The sequence below is a fragment of the Corvus hawaiiensis genome, chromosome 6 (assembly GCF_020740725.1).
Source record: "Corvus hawaiiensis isolate bCorHaw1 chromosome 6, bCorHaw1.pri.cur, whole genome shotgun sequence".
In the NCBI taxonomy this organism is placed as follows: domain Eukaryota; kingdom Metazoa; phylum Chordata; class Aves; order Passeriformes; family Corvidae; genus Corvus; species Corvus hawaiiensis.
This window is the reverse complement of record NC_063218.1, coordinates 62100539-62120130: the sequence shown is the minus strand read 5'-3', so window position 1 is coordinate 62120130 and position 19592 is coordinate 62100539. Positions and strand designations below refer to the sequence as shown.

Below are 19592 nucleotides of genomic sequence, written 5' to 3'. Positions count from 1 at the left end.
ATTTTGTCTTTCAGTTCGCCACCATCGAGACTATCGTGACCTCTGTGTCAGATGAGTTCCCCAAGTACTTACGCACGCACAAGGCACTGTTCACTCTCGGGTGCTGCGTGTCCTTCTTCATCATGGGATTTCCTATGATCACTCAGGTAATGACACAGTCTTTGAGCATCACTGTCTGTCCCCAGTCCCCCTCTGGTGGCTGCTTTCCTCCTGCACAAGCTGCAAAAGCTTTAGCTGAGTTCTGCCACATGTGACACATGGTGTGTCTGAAAACTCTTTTTCTAAAACTTTTTAAATGGATGTTTCGACTGAGATATTCTTAAAAGACTTTGCTGTTCAAATCTTTCTGAGAATCAGGACTTTAAAATTTTCTCTATTCAAACATCTCCAAAATAGTGATATAAATTAAGTATTCAACCCACACTGACGGGGGCAGGGGTAGACTGGATATTAGGAAGAAATTCTTCCCTGTGAGGGTGATGAGGCTGTGGCACAGGTTTCCCAGAGAAGCTGTGGCTGCCTCATCCCTGGAATCATCCAAGGCCAGGTTGGATGGGACTCTGAGTAACTTGGGATAGTGCAAGGTGTCCCTGCCCATGGCAGGAGGGTTGGAACAAAATAATCTTTAATGTTCCTTCCAACCCAACCCAGTCTGTGAATTAAGGAAAAAACCCCAAAAATTTGAATATCATATAAACATCCACACCTGTTTTGAGTGCCTTTCCTTTGGGATTAGCCATGCTATGATGGTCTTGGCAAACTGCAGACTTAACACTGGAATTCCCATCTACCAGCTATAATCTTCAGTATCTTCTCTCCACTAATACCTCCAGCATTTTAAACTCTCAGCAGTTTCAAGATGAGATACTAAAAATCTTAATATTTTATCCATCCTTTCACCCTTTTTTTCTTTCTTTTCTTCCCTCTTACCTCATCACTACCAGCCCAACTTTCCTGTTCTAAAGCCCAGGATGCATTCAGTCGTTTATTCACTCGAATTATGCTGCTTAAGTCTGCCATGAAGACAGGATATTAAGTCCTTTCCAAACAGATGAACTGGACTCATTATTATGGTAGTTCTGCTTTCAATGGTGATTTTACTTTTGATGTAGTATTATGTGGTTGGAGACACTGCAGGTGGAAGGTCTGATCACATTTCAGTCCTTAATCTTAAAGGATTGAATTCAAAGTCTTCCCAAGCTGTCCTAGCTACCAGAATCAGGTGTACCTCTGCTTTTTTCTTGTTGGATTTGATATTCATTCAGCCAGGAAGAAGAAGCTACAGTGCAACATGACTTTGTGTCCAGTTGATGTTTGGATGCTTACTTGGGTCCTGTTCCTCTTCACTCTGACTGCCTCAATGCCACAAGTAATCTTTTCTTTCTTTCCTCAGGGTGGAATGTATATGTTACAGCTTGTGGACACTTATGCAGCCTCTTACTCTCTTGTCATTATTGCCATCTTTGAGCTTGTTGGAGTTTCCTATATCTATGGTAAGAAAAAATATTGTTACTGGACAGCCTATACCAAAGCAACATTTTAACATATGATAAAGTGAAATTCTTAAGGAAAGAAGTAGTTTTTCTTTGTAATAAAAAGGCTCAAAATTCTCTTATTTTGGACATAAACATGATAGGACTTCAGGATACCTTTAAATGCATGTATTCAAAAGACTTTCATACCGTCTCAAGACATTTTCCACCAATAGCTCAAAGATACGAGTATGAGAACAGACCAAACATTTGGTGACACTTTTCCAGGGGTGCTTTTGTTCTTCAACAGTTTTAGGGACAGAGACCTCCTGAGCCAATAGAGGTATTTTTGCATTTTCGGTGGGTGACCCTGGCTGGATGCCAGGCACTCACCAGAGCTGCTCTATCACTGCCTTCTGCAACTGGACAGGGGAGAGAAAATATAACAAATGTTCATGGGTTGAGATAAGGACTGGGACAGATCACTCAACAAACACTGTCATGGGCAAAACAGACTCAGCTTGGGGATATTAATTGCATTTATTGCTAAGAAAAACAGAGCAGGATAATGAGATATAAAATAAACCTTAAAAACACCTTACCACCACCCCTCCCTCCTTCCCAGCTCTATCTCCTCCCCACAGAAGTGCAGGGAGATGGGGAATGAGGGTAATAGACAGTTCATCACAGGTTGTTCCTGCCGCTGCTCAGGAGAGGAGTCCTGTCCCTGCTCCAGTGTGGGGTACCTCCCATGGGAGACAGTTCTCCATGAACTTCTCTTATATGAGTCCATTTCATGAGCAACAGTAGTCCGTGAATGTCTGTAATGTGGGTCACTCTTCCATGGGGTGCAGTCCTTCAAGGACAGGCTGCTGCAGTGTGAGTCCCTCACAGGGTGAAAGTCCTACCACGAAACCTGCTCCAGTGTGAACTCCTCTTTCCACAGGTCTCCAGCTCCCTGTCAGGACCCTGCTCCAGCACAGATTTCCCACAGGTTCGGAGCCCTCTTTTGAGCATCCACCTGCCCTGGAGTGGGCTCCTCCATGGGCTGCAGGTGGATCTGTGCATTCCTGTGGCCCTCCATGGGCTGCAGGGACACAGCTGCCTCACCACGGGCTGCAGGGGAATCTCAGCTCCAGCACCTGGAGCAGCTCCTGCCCCTCCTTCTTCACTGACCTGGGTGTCTGCAGGGCTGTTCCCCTCACATACTCTCACTCCTCTCTTCTCTGCTGGAATAACACCCGTGCAATAAATTTTTTGTCCTTTTAAAATCCGTTATCAGAAATGTTGCTATCATTCCTGATTGGTCTGTCCTGGAGCCTCCAGGGATTGCCTCTGCCAGACACGGGGGAAGCTTTTACAGCTTCTTACAGAAGCCACTCCTGTAGCCCCACTGCTACCAAAACTTGTCCCTGCAAACCCAACACAGCATTTAAAAACTTTTGAAGGCCTTTTTTTCCATGTACACATCCAACCTTCCCTTTTTCCTATTAGTCCATAACATAGACTCAAGACTCCGCAGCTACTTGGAATGATTAATTATCCACAGGGGTAACACCAGTTATATTGACCCATGCTGATGTACATTAAACTGTGAGGAAGTTCCTCAGTTAGTATAGAATAGTGCAATTGCCACAAAGCTGCTGTAGTTACAACTGATACCAGCCAGTGATGTGCTTCCAAACTTGCCCAAAGTGTTTTCAGGAGACTGATTCTTGGAAATGAGATCTTCCATACCAGATGATTAACTTATGGCTGGAGTGTGAGGCTGTTTCTGCTATTGCTGTGGACAGGAATGAATTATATAGCTTAATCAGCTAGGCATAAATATCCAAGATGTTCTGCTGAAGGTGCTTGTGTAGCCACATGACCTTGGATTCTGGTGCTTTTCACTGAATACTTGTATCTGCCTGTGTTGTGGAGTCCACTCTGTAACATGAGTGCTTTAAAATATAGTACAGGTTTCAAATCATGCAGAATTCAGTGCTCTTGCTTGAGAAATAAATGTTATAAACAGGACAGGGAATCAACCATTCCTTGTCCTCTCACATTTCATGGAAATTCAGCAGTGTATTTTACCTCCACTGACATCCAATTCAGTGAGTATGGCTGAGAGATTGACTGGTAAGCCAGACATGACCTAGTGAGGAAATGTTACAGAATATGATGGAAAAAATCAAAATACAGAGAGAAAAGTTGATTTAGGCCAGTTGTGTTTTGGTTGATCAAAATTCTTGGCTATTTTTTATGTCCCTGAAATGTAAGTACTTCAATTACAGTTGGTTTAGAAGTGACATGAAATGCAGCTTCTCTAAAATCAATACAATTTCATAAGAGGTGATGAGTGGGGAGGCTTAAGAAGAGTTTAAGGGTTTGTTGGGGATTTTTTTGCCTTCCTTCTCCTCACTTTGCTGACAGCATGCCTGAACAACGCTGTACTAGATGTTTTCACTGACCACTCACATGGTCAGTGCCAAAGATTGCCCCCTTTAAAACCATTACCATCAGTGTGCAAAATAAATATTTTGTGTTTAAAATATTTTTAATATTTTAAAAACTACTTAAATCTGTAAAATTTCTTTGCTCTGCATGATTTTAAATAAGGATGAAGGTAAATAGGGAGAAAATACTGGCTCTGTTCCTCCTCTGAACACTGTGTGGCAGAAGCGCTGCAAACCACCCTTTGTGGAATGACATTAGCTTTGGAAGAAAAAACTGCTCTGGCCAGTGTCTGCTTTCCCCAGCAATTCCAGTATCTCTTAAAACATTAACATTTAAGAAAAACATAAAATAATACAGAAATAATAATAGCTCTGCAAAGGAAGGACCTGAATAGAGGAGAAGGCTTTTTAAAATTTAGCTATTACTTTAGTGTAATCAGATGTGGAAAAGATTTGACAAATTACAAGTCATTCTTTTTATGCTTTCTGTACAATTGATTGTTCATCAACAGCTGTTGGTAAAGCCTTTGCTATAATCTATTTCAAAGACTGTTCCCTGGAATTAAACTTTTGCTAGAATAAGGAGCTTCCAATCTTTCAAATGAAAAAGGAAAGGCTTACTTTAAAATCATTACCTGTTTGACTAATATACCAGAGCTACTTTTACTGTGTTAAAGCTACTTTTGTAAGGACTGTTCATAAAAATACATCTTGTGCATTTGTGATTTGTGTGTTGTAAATATAAGTGAGGCTGCTGCTCTGGTTATATCCCTTCAAGCAGCGCTTAAAATTAGCATAATATATTTTCAAGGTTGGACAACTGCTGTTTGACACTCCACTGACACCTTTCTCTGTGTACTTGTACTCTTCATGGCAGGCAGGTTGGCACAACAGTGGCAGGCACTTTTATGATGAAATAAATTTGTCTTTAGTTCTTGTTACACGTTCTGCTTGCTGAGCTTGCTGAGATTTTTAAATGAAAAAGAGACACGTGGTTATTTCCTCGTAATCACTTATTTTTCAGTAGAGTCAGTGCTCCATAATCCAGTCAAATGCACCTTTTTATTTCACATGCTGTCTTAGATGTTTATTCTCCAGTTGTTTAGATTATGATGAAGGATTAGTAAAGAACAGCTTAGAGGTGGGGATATTAATTTAATCATCAGCATAATTCCCACTGTTGCATTTTGTAGCATGAAGCTAAAGACAAAAATTCCTCTGTTTGAGTGAAACACTGCTGGAAACTGAAAATATATGATGATAACTTTGTTCATGCTCCTTCCAGATCTGTTTTTTGACAGTTTGTTTTCGGGAAAGTTCATTGTCAGAGTGAGTGGTAACTGCTGCTGTCTATTTGTAGAAAACATTAGTAATTTTGAACATTCTACCTGTGGCAGAATGGTGAAGTAATTGTCTGGCTAGGTTTGCAGTCTCCTTTTTAATGGATTTTATATCTCAGCACTTACGAATACATCATTCTACTTTGGAGAGGGAAAAATCATATATGGAATATCATGTGTTGTTTATTTCCCTAAGTTATTCAGCAGGCCTGACTGATGTAAGAGGGAGACCAGATTTACTAAGATCTGGAAAAAAAAAATTGGTGTACTGTTAATGAAAATATCCTTTGCATCTTTCTGTGGAACTTTTGCTGGAAAGAGATAAGTAGTGTGTAATCCCTTTGTCTGTTTACATGCATTTGACTCTTAAATTGCTAATATTTATGAGTGCTTTAAACTGTCAATATTTACTGACCATTCCAGAAAGGAACTAGTTTTTAAAATTGCAGTTTCAAACAAATCTGTGCAGGTTTACATGAAGGTGGCATGAATTTTGGAGGCAGAAACCCCTGGTAATTATCCAGTTAGGTATCCCTCCCTTGCAGCAGCAAGTGTGGCTGAAGTAGACACTTAAAACAAGATTTAAACTTCGTGGAAATACCCATCAACCTGTACTTTGTGCTGCTGCAATTAGTTTAAGACCAGCTTTGTTCCCAGCACAGCACAGGGCTGGCTGCTGTGTGAGCATCTCCCCTGAGCTCACTGCAGGTGCTGCACAGGTAAATAAAACACAGAGAAAAATCTTTCAGTTGCAGCAAAAATCTCCTTTCAGGTCCATCACACAATGACCTTGGAGGTTACATTTTGTCCAGACATACAAACTTCTATTACAAAATTGAGATGGACCCAATGAGTCAGACTGGTGCTGAAGTACAGTGATTCCATGAGTCATAAAAATTACATGTATTTTACAGAGAGGAGGCTTTCTGAAGAAGAACACTTGTGGTAGTCAGTAGAAAAGAGAAAAAGAGGGAAAGAAATTACAGTTACAGAAGAAAAATGTGACCTCTGGGTCACCTTGGCTCAGTTTTCTGAGCTTACATTCACTGCAGGTTTTAACTTTTCCCCTTCCCTAAATACAGTACTTGCAGTACCTTTTTCCTGTTTAATTTCTCTATTTTTCTTCTCTATTCCTTATCATAACATGGTTCTTTAGCTTTTCTCTCACAGCCTGAGCTGGCTTACTGTGTGCTCACCCCCTGGGCTGGGCCTTCACGGCTGCCAAACACCCAGCCCTGCTCCTTCCTTCAAGGTGCATCAGAAGGCACTGGATGATGAACCAGTGCTATTCTTTTACCTTCTTAATTCTTTCAACAATCAGGTGGATAGATTTATTTCTCCTTGATATCAACAGGAAGGCTCCCAAATTAGGTGGATCAAGCCTGGGGATTATCCCTTCTTATACTCAGCAGCTGCAGCGGCTGACTCTATACAGTAAGAAATACAGTAGTTTATTACTTTTGTTCCAAGTATTTCTTCCCTTACTCAACACCTTTTCTCCAGTATTGAAGCTTTTCCCACATCATGCAAGTTGGACAGAATGCTGCAGAATAATACTTTGCAAAATTTAGATAAAATTGGCCCAATTTGTTAACATTTGCGTGACAGATCAGCTCAGACCTCTCTCTTCTTATTACAATTAGAAAAGCTGGAATCAATTTTAGTTTTGTTTTTATGATTTTTGGATAAATTACTAATAATGAAATTACTAATAGCTAAATTACTAATAACCAACAGGGAATAGCAGCTCCTGACCAACACACCTTTTCCTGTCACATGGCATGGCCAGGGAAGGAGCTGCAGAGTGGCAGGAATAGCATTTTCCAGTCTTGCATGTTTTATTAACTCAAGTAACTTTATAGATGCAATCAATGCAATAATCTGAAGAACTAACACATCAGTTGATCTTTTTTGTTCAGACAACATTGAATATAATTTAAAATACTTACAGGTGTTCTCTAGCAATTTTAAATATCACTTATGTATCAGGTGAAAAATAACAGGACATCACCAGTTTCAGTGCTAAGGCGTACAGCTGTAATCCAGTCATGTAGCAGGTACAGAGAAGCTGAAATATCGCCTGTGCTGAAGCAGGTATACAGATATTAATAAGGCTGATCTTCACAGGGAAATAAAACAAATAAAACAAAATGACAAATAATTGCAGATGCCCAGAACATATTATTAATGCTTTTACACAGAACACACTAAACATCTAATCTCAATGTAAAAGCTCAATTACTTTAATCCTTAAGAAGGAAATATTTTATTGGAATGGTTCCCACCCTATCAGTCTCATTTTTTACTGTGTAGTTAGATCCTCCATGGAAGTTTTCAACCAAAAAGTCAGAGTTTGTTTTTGTTGTTAGACACAATTTTGTAGTAGACACAAGGGAGGGCACCGGAGCTCTGTTGCAGACTGCAGCTGGTTTCTTTCACACCTAATTGCTTTTCCATTTGCCGTTTACAGGATTGCAAAGATTTTGTGAAGATATAGAAATGATGATTGGATTCCAGCCAAGTAAATTCTGGAGAGTCTGTTGGGCATTTGTGACCCCAACTATTTTAACAGTAAGCAAAAAAAAAAAAAAAAAAGAAAAAAAAATTAATGTCTTCTCCAAAGAGTTTTGTTGTTGTATGTTCATTATTGTTCATATGGTGATTAGTAGCTAGAACTTGGATGCAGATACTTAAACACAATGCATGTGTTCTTGCCATGGGTATGTAGTAGAAACAGTGTAAATAATGGTGGTTTTGGTGGAGAGGGATGGCGAGTCTACCAGGAAAATGGTGGCCTTTTCCTGGCCATGCAAAATGCTGCTATGGCACACCACTGCACAGCAGCATTATGGATTATTTTATTTTTATATGTATATATATTTATGTGCACGTGTATGTGAGTGATATTTATGTATGCACAGGGAAAAGACATGATCCTCCTGTCTGCTGTCAGATTGAGCTAGGGAAAAAAACATTTTATTGACACATAAACTGATGTGAGAGGGATGCTTTGGAAAGGCTGAGGTGGAAACGCGGGCGAAAAAGAGGGAAAGACAGGAGGAGCGGGACTCTCCCGTCCCCAAATCCCCGGGCCCCGGGAGGTGGCGCTGCGGGCCCGCGCCGCGTCCAGGGGGAAGAAAAAGAGCCCTGAAATGCAAAAACTGAGCGTGTTTGGTTTATTTTTGTTATTCTTCCTATCTCTCTTTCATTTTCATTTCCTCCCCAACACCTTCCTTCGAATTTACTTAGTATTTACTTCACGTTTAGGTCTCAATTTAATAAAAAAAAGTCACAGTCTCAATTTCACCATTGCTATGAAAGTTTTTTCAAGTCCAGGGGTCCAAATCCAGTAACTGTATCTACATTTGCTATCTAGGTTTCTAACACAGTGCTTCCTTCACATTTTAACTGAAGTGCAGATAAAATCTGCAATCACATATAATTTTTTTGACGCAAGAATGAAATAATAATTCCAGCCATTTCAAAAGCTTTCACCTTGACAAATCAGCACAAAACAACAGAGCCTTCTTTCCCCAGTATTTTCTGTCTGAGAGCACGTACCTCCACTTGGATGTCCTCAAGCCTGAACCACAGGTGCAGCAAGATTCTGTATTTGTGTAGAGTTTTAAATACTCATCATTTCACAGCTAAATAGTTCATACATGTCACACAATCACAGAATGGTTGGGGTTGGAAGGGACCTTAAAGCTCATCTCATTCCACTCCCCTGCCATGGGCAGGGACAGCTTCCACTAGACCAGGTTGCTCAGGGCCCCATCCAACCTGGCCTTGAACACTTCCAGGGATGGGGCAGCCACAGCTCCTCTGGGTGAGTATTTTTAGTGGTTTAGGTACAAGATAAGAAAAGTTTCTGGAATTTCTGAAAAGACACACATTTTGAAACAGTAAGTATGAGCTCAGCTGGTGGGTGGAGAAGCAAAGCAGTGACTCTCCAGTCCTTTGCAGTCACTCCTTCCAGAGAAGGTATATTTCAGGTCATGTGCTGGGAAGTTCCTGTGTGTGCTGTTCTTTAGTGAAGTGTAAGCTTTGGCAAATCTTTCTATTCCTGGAGGGGGAAGAAAAAGGCACTGGATGAAGTTAACAACTTCTTTTCAGTATTGCTAATTCAGGAATGAGGACATTTATTTCTGAAAACTGGAAAAGGTTTAGTTTTCGCAGACAGGAATACCTGTGTGAAGGGACCAATGAGTTTTGGTGGGCTCAATAAAATCCTGACTTGTGAAGAAACGAAATTTTCTATGGTGAGAATAATTTCTCCAATGGGTAAAATGAAGTTAGTCTACTTTTCTCACGTAGATTTTCTTTATCAATTGTCTTCACTGCACTACAGTATTGCCGTGTGGGAAAACCAGGTAGATCTGTCTTAACTAACTGCTGTTTGGTTGTGGCAATGTATGGCTATAGTTTGCAAATCACTCTAAAAAAGTTTGAAGACATAGTCCAGTTTGTAGTGTTAGGATGACATCAGTGGTATTTCTCTTCTCTTGGTGACCTTGTTAAAAATGAAGGCGTGTGCACATGGGATTTTTTAGCTCCTTTTTTTTTTTTTCAGTGGTTATTTTCAAGATGCTGCCTTAGATCCTGTTTTACGCTTCTGAAGGGAATTGTAAGGCTTTTCTGCAAATTGCTCAGATCCTTTATTAATCAGACTTGTGCTCGTAGCTACTGTCAGTAATCACAACCAGGGAATGGGAAATTATGTTGTTTGTTAAAGAAAACAAATTTGAACTGACCGTGTTTACTCTCTAAACTTGCATGTTCTGTTGTTGTTCCCTCCAAATGCAATATTTAGTGAGCTTACAGTGAGAAATAAATTGACACTGATCAGTCATAATTCAATTTTTATGCAATGGAAACAGACAAAGCAAAACCAAGCAATGAATTCTTTTCTATTATTGCCTCTGTAAAGCTAATATTTGATACATTTGGATAGCCTAATATTAGACTTTCATTAGACTCCACATCTCTGGAACTAAAGCTGATCATTTTTGTATGTGCCTTCACCTAGTTATAGTTCTATAAATCTTCTGTGTGCAATTATTGCAAGCACAGGCATTTCTCAAAAGTTACTGAATTATGCACAAATGTAAGCAGATGTATTGCTGTTCATACAGTAAGTGAAATGGAGTAACTTAGCATAATCACATTAGGTAAAACTGCCAATAGACGTTGTAATAAAGCATGTTACTCTAGGGACAAGATTCTAATTTCAATTATTCTGGCACAAATACAGTGATTTTTGTGGGATTTTGCAAGATTTCCTTGAAACTCATTAGATTCAGGCTCTGACCCACTTATTACAGCTGGTGGCAGCACCCTGCCTTAGGAGTACTCGCTTTTATCTGTATTCCATATACACCAGCTCTGTGTGTGGATACTCACCATTTGTTGCATAGCAGGCTTGTTTTGCTTATTCAAACATATTTGTTTTCCTTTCTTGTTCCCAGTTTATTCTCTGCTTCAGTTTTTACCAGTGGGAACCCATGACTTATGGAGCTTACCACTACCCAGGCTGGTCCATGGTGCTCGGGTGGTTGATGCTGGCCTGCTCAGTCATCTGGATCCCAGTTATGTTTGTGATAAAAATGCATCTAGCCCCAGGCAAATTTATTGAGGTAATTCTTCTGTCTTTTTGCTGTTCAAAAATATGGCCGCAGGAGACTGTCTCTTTTATTTTACATTGATTTTTGTGATATTGAATGTCTAATACTGCTAAGATTACTTTCTGGTAAACTAGTTACTGTGTTGCAAAGAGATGCTCAATTGATTCAAAATGCAGACCTTCTACTCCTAGTTTCTCAAAAAACACGATCCTAAACTGTGGAGTGGTTTGTTTCATGAGATCTAGACAAATTTAATGAGGTTTTGCATGGCTTTCTTGGAAGAAAGATGTTCTAGCTTTGCTGGCCTTCTTGCAAAAGCAGAGTGTAGCCATAGGAAGCATCAGCAGCTGGTGTGTATGGTGCCCAGGAAGCCTGGCAATCAGCACTGGGAGAGGTCCGTCAGGAGTTGCCTGTGTGCAAAGTGCACACAGGTGTTTGGGCACTGGAGTCATCCAGGATGTGCTTCACGAGGCTGTGCCACTCGCTGAAGTGCAGGAATAAGATGTAGAGCAAGAAGTCCTTTCATGCATCTCAAGCTACTCGTTATAAAACCTAGCTGGCAATCTTTGCTTTCACCCTTCATCTCTTTATTCTTCTTGAATAAGCTGATCCTTTCTGGCACCTGGGCTTAAAATAATTCCAGGTGGCAATTTATTTTTAATTTAAGTTTCTTTTGTTTATTTTGCTAATTGGATTCCTGACACTTCCCCCACTGCTTCAGAAACGTGGTGGTCACCTTCTTCTCCCCATCCCTGTGTTCTGTCCCTGCCTGTTCCCATCCTGCTGGCTCCTCAGTCCCTGGCAGGGTGTGGTACAGCAATGTCAGCATTTCATCCCTTCCTTGCCTTGCTCCTGTCTTCTGGAGAAGCCCAGCGCCCTTTTTTAGGTCTTTGAGGCTTTCTCGGTTCTGCCTTCTCATCACTGCCTGCTGCTTGTGCTGCTCCCACCTTGAGAGAAGGAACAGACACTCGGTCCCCTTTTTGTAGCTGCTTTTGCAGTTCAGCTTCCCTGCAAATCCCACCGGGGCTGTTTCCTGCTTCAAAAATGAAAAGGAGAGAAAATGTACTAAAATAGTATAATCTTTTTGGTCTCTCAATATGTCACACTACACATGCCTAAGGGAAAAGACCACGCTTCTCTGCTTCCCATAGAGCAAAGGAATTTCATAGGAGAGGAATTTTCACAGTGGTGGGACACCCTAGGGAGTGCATCCAAGCACGTGATTGGCAGTAGGCAATGAGGCCACTTGTCTAAAGGGCCATTCAGCCCTTGTGTAGAGCAGATTGGAGTGCCCGGGTCAGGAGACAACTGCTCCTACTGGGAATGAGCTAATGTGCGACTAGATTTACTTGGTCCTTGTCTCATAAGCTTCTCTTGCTGAGACAAATGGTTCTGCTCCAAAACTTCTAATGTGTAAAAGTGGCATACATATTGCCACAAAAATGGGGTGCTTTCCTTACTGCCTCTCCCGGTGTGCACCCAAAGAAACACCCAAGAGCTGGATCTGTTTTGAAAGGGCTTCTGCTGAAGCTATTTCTAGTAGTCTGGTATCTCCTCAATACTGAGTCTGCTACATAAAATTATTATGGTTGATTTGGGAGGTAAAAGTTGCAAACTGGTAATTAAGCAGAAATTAAAATAACTGATCGAGAGGTCTGATTCACTTTATTAGGTAATAAACATATAATTATTCCCTCTTAAGTCATCAGAAATATGTTTTCTTTCCTTTTTATCTGTGAATGCACCGATCAAATTATATATTCAATAAAGAACTCAGTGGAAAGATCAGAAAATTTTCATTGTTTGCCAGGTTGACATTCTCCTCTTTCTTTATTCCCGCAGATAGAAATGAAATATTTTGTCATCTCAAAATTAAAATCTTTGTTCATTCATAGTGATATACTACTTTTTGGTCATTTGTATACATTTGGGAAATATACTAAATAGAAATCCAATTATTTTAATGCATTTAGCCACTGCTTAGACCATTGGGATAAGTAATTGTGCACGTGTCCTTCAGTAAGAGAGCCTCACAGTCTGTAGCAGTGGTTCTGAGCTCCCCTCACACGGTGCAGGGGAGAATGTATAATTAAAACCTGGGCACTTTATCCTCTATTAATCTTGAAAACTTTGTGCAAAACAAATGCTGAGCAGTGGAGCATTGCTGGGCTGTCATCAATAATCTTAAATGAGCCTATTCTCACTTCTTCTGCATTGTAATTCTGCTCCATGACACCAAATGAGACTCTCTTTTCTCTCCCCCACTGCAGCGGCTCAAGCTGGTGTGCTCTCCACAGCCTGACTGGGGCCCGTTTCTGGCCAAGCACCGTGGCGAACGTTACAGGAACATGATTGATCCGCTGGGAACCTCCTCCCTGGGACTTAAACTGCCAGTGAAGGATATGGAATTGGGGACCCAGTGCTAATAATTATTACAAAAGGGTGGCAATAACATTGTCAGGCTTCTCTGATTTTTTTCCCCCCACTGTTTCTTCTTTTCTTTTCCGCAGTGCCTGAAAGTGGTTGCTTAGGAAAGCAGGATTTACTGTTGCATGCTGTAGGGAAGGCCTAACTAGACCACTTCCAGGTGTAGGTGATGCCCGTGACGTGTTCTGTACCTGGTGACACAGCAAAAGCCCTGTGTGGGACAGGTGACATAACCAGGTGTTGTCAGGTGATGTAGGAATAAACAAAACCAAACCTAAAAATCTTAAGAGGAAATGATGTGCGCAGTTTGACCCATTTCCCACAAGCACCCTTGTAGCAGGTGGCTGTGATGGGACTAGGCTTTTGCTACCAGTGTGTTCCAAGGAAAGTTCAGCCCTCAAATATGATGGAAGTGAGCAAAGATCTCCTGAAGCCCTGATGTAAATCCAGCATAAGGCTCCTATAGCAATGGGGTTGCTTTTTCTACACTGACAGCCAACCTTGGCCCATCAGGTCTGCACACCTCCTTTATGATTTATACTAACTTGGAGAGATTGTTATGTTATTTAAACAAGTGGAGACCCTTGAAACAGCACACCAGGAAGCAATATGTGGGGTGAGAACTGAAGCACAATAATCCATTTGATCTTTTCAAGTAGAAAAATAAGAACAAAATCTTTAAAAATGATCAATTGAGACTGGGACTAAACTGCATTTGAGTCTAGAAGTGGTTTGGAAATGGTGCCAGAATTAGTTGTATGGGCATCACTGTTTAAAGTCCTGTCATATGTTTCATTTGATAATTTGATATCTGTCATTTCAACTAGGAATGCCTCAGTTATACAAAGTGTCTGAAAACTTGCTCCACGCCAAGTGCACCTGTGGTTTTACTCACTTTACTCCAATACTCTGAACATAATTTTCCTTGTTTCTCTGCTTTTGTTTACAGTATCTCCTCAAGAAGCCATCATATAATTTGTGCCTAACTTTGTATTCTTACAGTGGTAAGTGTAGTCTAGTTACCACCTGAAAACAGTTATTAGAAGTTAGATGTGCTGTTCAACTTTGTGACTCCCCATTAATTTGCCTATAAGCATCTTTATATAACCTGTAACCTTCAGAGGGTGTATTCTTCTCTTTCAACCAATGGGGAAATAGCAGGACCCCACTTGTCTATATATTATATATATAGCACGTAAATTCTTCAAAGCAGTATTCTCTCTGAAACGTGCATAGGGTATTTTTTTCATTAAAACATTTGCATTAAATAAAAACCCCCAAATCCACAATAATTAACCACTGCAGTCATCCATACAGATGCAACAATAGATCTAGAAAATGCAAGGGTTGGGGGGAGAGGACAGTTTAGTAGATGGCCATCATAACATTGCATAGCAGTAGGACATCCTAAATCATTACATTTTAGAAATCAGATATAAGCAGTCATATGAATATTAGACTTATGTAGTTTTCTTACCTATTGGGCAGAGTAAAAAATAGAGCTTTTTAAGAGTACATTTATTTACCTAAATAGAAAATTAGCCCAACTTATTGTAAATGCACTAGAATGAGGGAGAAAAATATATCTTCAATAATTGGCGAAATTAACATTTATTATCTTGTTATATCCTATACATACATATATGATATTTTTTAACAGTGATCAGTGTTCATGCAGTGTGTGCTAGTGATGTTTTTGTCCCTATAAATATCTTACCAATCAGTGTAGAAATGATGAGCTTAGTAGTTTAGCCAGTTTTTTCCTCCCCACAGACACTACTGTAGTAGCCTGTAAATGGTTCTTTCCTTTCAGGGGCTGTTTCTATCCCGTTCTTTTGTCTGTCTGTCTTCATATTACAGGGTCTCAGGTAAATCCTCAGTTCATGTGTGTCTGTAGATCAGTAGGTGTGTTGTTTCATCCCGTTGAAGAAAACAAAAAACTAAACTTTACAGTAACACTTCCACAAATTGTTAACTCCTTTTCTCTGTGTGTGTGTATATATATATGTATATGAAATATATTACTCATTTTGCTGAACTTCCTCTTTCATGGGGCAATTAGTGTTGCCAGTTCTAGGCACTGCTGGAGACCTTTAATCCTCACACAGGACAAGTGAAGCACTATCAGGGGTTGTCACCCAGGGCAGGGACGGCAGATTCCACAATATTTTACACTGACGCCTGAATCTCCGCTCCACGGGCTCTTGTTGGTCCCTGTCTCACACAGCAGCAAGACAGGACCCTCCTGTGAGCTTCTCTGCCTTAAAGCTGTTCCCCTTTGCTTCAGCTTTGCCTGCTGTTTTAATAAAAGACTTGCTATTCTTACTTCTGGCTTTTATTTTCCTGACAGAGGCAGGTTTGAGAAGCCATGCTCTGTTTGACCTCATGAAGGTCTACAAGGATGAGCTGGAAATTTGGTTACCACATCTAGGTGGGGCTGAGGGACCTTCCCTGGGTGCAGAAAGGAACCTATTGATTCTGTGATTCTAAGTCAGCACCTCTCTTGGGAATTATGCATTTCTGTTGGGATAAATCGTTTTGGGTCTCTCTTGACCAACACTGCCTCGTACCTCGGTTTGATTTTTGGAGTCCAAGCCAGTTTGTCTTCGCCACTGATGTCACTAAAAACCAACAACAAATATAACAAATACCCATAGGTTTGGTCCTCTTTGAAAAAGAGAAAACACAGTCAAATAATTTGAGAGTACTGAATCCTTTCACTTACCAGCTTGTCTCAAGGCTTGCACTGGAACTGGGATTAACTCATTGCCATAAAGTTCCCTCAGTGTAAGGATGTCAGCTACTGCCTACCTGAATTATGAAAGAGATATCATTTGAAGTAATACTGCTGGGGTATGGTATCTTTTGGCTTGGATTACCAAACCAGACTGCATGTGAAATTGCAACTGAATTGCTTTCCATGATTTATGTAATTAATCTGCTTGCTTTTAATTTAGATGTTGTTCCTGTGCCTGCTAAGTCATTAGCACAGGATTAAGCTTGAATTTGAAACTCTGTAAACAGATGATTGTGATTTTTTTGCTTGCTGATCTTTGTCTTCAGCTTTGACCCCATAGCTAGGCTTGCAAAAACCTTTGGAAAAGGGGAGAAATGCATATAAAAATCACAGAAGATGTGAAATTTTCACTGTACGTGAAAAGCAGGGGTTTTTTTTGGTCACATGAGACTTTTTCTAAAGTATTTTACTGTTCAAATCTGAAAGTTGAGATTAAATTAACCAGCAGTGTCTTCTTTAACTGAGAAGTTACCTTGAAGTTTGGGAATGCACTTCATTTACCATGTTCTAAGGGAAGTTTGCATGTACTTTGATAATTTTCTAAAAATAAATTTAGTAACTAATAGCATAACAGTAAAGATCTTTAAAAGAAAAAAAAGGAGGGGAAAAAGCCATATTAGTAAAAATGTGATGTATGTACTTTCAGATCTATCTATCTTGTGAGTAAAAAATGTTTAAATTTGGTGAAATTATGATGCATATTTTTTCTTTGAAATTAAATTGAATTTCTGGATGAGCTGAGATGCATTATTGTATGCATTAAAGATTATACCTAATGCAAATGCTTGCCATCTTCAAATTCTTTGGGGTCTTCCTAGTGTTTTTAATATGCAATGTTCAAAACCTGTGTTTCAGCTAGACAAGGCAGCACTTTGTTTCCAAAAGAAGGGTTTAACAAAATGACCTTTAATTGAGAAAGACTTGGATTGTCTTTATCTGATGTTTCAATTGAGTCCAAGTAGTCTTTTGATTCGTTTCTGCTCCACTGACCACATTAGATGTGCCTCCACACTGAAGATCATTGCTTCTGATACACTGTGTGACTATCTCTTGCCATCAAATTCCAACACTGATTTTAAATACCTTTGGTCTTTTTGTTATGTACAATTGTATGGATAATATGACTTCTTTTTGCCTGTGTTAAAGCAATGTTTATGCATGGCAGTCATTGGTCTCCTGTTGGTTTCTTATTCTGCAGCTCCAATTCTTCTTGCAATCAAGGACAGACTTGTAGGAACTATGGGTTGCAGACAGCAGAGCTTTCTGACCAGAGGCATCCCAGAAAGCTTCTCTGTTCTGCTGTTGCAAGAGACACTTGTTGCTTGGTTTGTAGTTAGATAGTGTGCACATAAGGTACCTGTAAGATGGTCAGAGCTTGATATTCCTGAGGGTCTCAGGTTGGTGACTTGAGGTGGGAGGGGATTTCTGCCTTTGTCACCCTCAGGCAGCCTATCACTAAAGAGAGAAGGTTTTCCTGAGGGGTTTATCATAATGTGAGAACTAGGTTGGATCTTAATGCTTGCAATATTTTTATTTGCCCATAACATTTAAATACATCTTCAGGTAACCATTTGCCTTATAGCTATCTTCCATTGCTAGGAAAATTGACTAAAACATGTTGTTATCTGTCCTTTATATTATGTAGTATTACCTTGTAAGGTAGATGCTTGGCTGGTATAAATTGTCACAGCTTTGTCTGGAGCTGTGACAATTTACACCAGCTGAGAATTTGCTCCCTGTGTCCTATGGCACTTTATTACAGACCCATCGCTGATGGGTTAAATCTTAATTACTTGCGTAATGTCATATATAAATATATATATATATATTTACAGGCATTCTATGGGGTACTGCTGCCTATGGATAAAGATTTGTACCCTAACCAGATCATTAAAATTTTTGCATTAGCTGTATGTGCAAAAGATATATTGTTACAAAGAATGCATCGTACATATATCTCATGTAGTACATATTATGTTGCTGTATGTTGTTAATTTCAGATATCATTATTCTTGAGGCCCTACCTCAAATTTTGTATTTATGTGTACAAATGCAATTTATTGTATTGTATATTTGCCTAATATATTTGGATGTGATAAATTAAAATTATTCAATAATGTATGGGCTCTAAAGACTCTAAATAAATGTCCAGTGTTTAAAACAGAAATTACATGAACTTTTCTGGTGAATGAAATGTCTCTTTTTCCACCACCTCCTTCTCCACCCAACACACACCACAAACATCATTCTTACTTAACACACAGCCTTAAGGTATCTGCAGAATTGATCCATTTGATTGTTAGAAACATTGAGCAGCAACTGGAAACAGCCCTCCTGGGAAATGGGGATGTTGCACAGCTGCAGAAACAAGTATCATTTAAATGGCTGGTTTCTTAGCTATTGAGTGTTCTGTACCTTGTGGAATAATTGATTGCTTAAGAGAAGACCAACTGGATTTGCTTAAATCCTTCTTATCCTATCAATTCAATCATCCCAAAGGTTGTTAACTGTTAAAAACAGGAGAGGTTCATATCTACTGGAGATGTAAATGGAGGGCTGAAAGGAGGAGCAAGTGAAGAAGGAAAGTGTAAGGAACAGTTTGGGGTGTTATCATACCTTGTGTTTGAAGTTGAATTCCTGCCATGCGGTGAGGGCCATGTGCCACAACGCTGATTTGGAAAGCAGGTTCTTCCCTTCCCAGCCTGCTATGGAAATGGTACTTGTCCAACCTGTTTCACTGTCGGCAGACACGAGCTTTAGAGAAACTTTCCCCAAATACAGTAGCTGAAGCACGATGTCAGGACGTGTCATCAAAAATGGTAACACAAGAGATACCCGTGCCAAGTGCATGATTCATTTCAGGCGAGGGTCTGAGCCTGAAGACTCTAAGCTACATAAGACTCTGCTCTATATCTAAGTGGCAGGACTGTTTCACCACTTCTGGTACTTCGTTCTGTCTTTAAGCTTGCATTTCTCTGAAAAGTGCCTGCGTGGGTAAAGGAGCTGGTAGGACCTGGCGATGGGAGACTACAGTCACTCTTTGCACGTTATCTGTGCAGGCAGATTTCATTTTGGGGAAGTCCACAGTTACCAGCAAGCATCATGAGAGTCCTGAGAGAAAGCTAAGTGCCACTAATACCCTTATCAGGAGGAAAAACTGAGGCACATGGAATGTGTCAAACACCCAAAATCAACCAGTGTAAGTCAATGATACAACACACTGATTTTGGGAGTAAGAGAGAGTCATTTGCTGTCACCATTAGGCATCTACTGCATCAAATCTTTAAACTCATGGGAACAGATAAAAATCCATGTCCTTTTAACTTGGTTATATGGATTCACCATGGCCACAATTTAAACCAATGCATGTTACTTAACAACTGCAAGAAAGGCACATGTTCTACTACAGTGCTCACAGGTTTGCTTAGTCTGAAATAGTTTTACTCTTTTGGTGCTGAAATTCCTATGGTCAGCGTGGAGGTTGAAGGACA

The 19592-nt window shown here is 40.0% G+C and overlaps 1 protein-coding gene across 3 annotated transcripts in view; it reads left to right on the top strand.

Moving 5' to 3' along the window:
* The window catches only part of SLC6A5 (solute carrier family 6 member 5), a 33867-nt gene extending 15594 nt beyond the window's left edge, over positions 1–18273 (top strand). For all 3 annotated transcript variants that reach the window (XM_048308327.1, XM_048308325.1, XM_048308326.1), the window contains 5 exons: positions 15–146; positions 1394–1493; positions 7724–7824; positions 10722–10889; positions 13148–18273. In XM_048308327.1, the coding sequence (XP_048164284.1) occupies positions 15–146; positions 1394–1493; positions 7724–7824; positions 10722–10889; positions 13148–13303 (657 nt within the window). In that variant the 3' untranslated portion in view covers positions 13304–18273. The remainder of the gene's footprint in view (positions 1–14; positions 147–1393; positions 1494–7723; positions 7825–10721; positions 10890–13147) is intronic.
* Positions 18274–19592: the final 1319 nt, after the last annotated feature.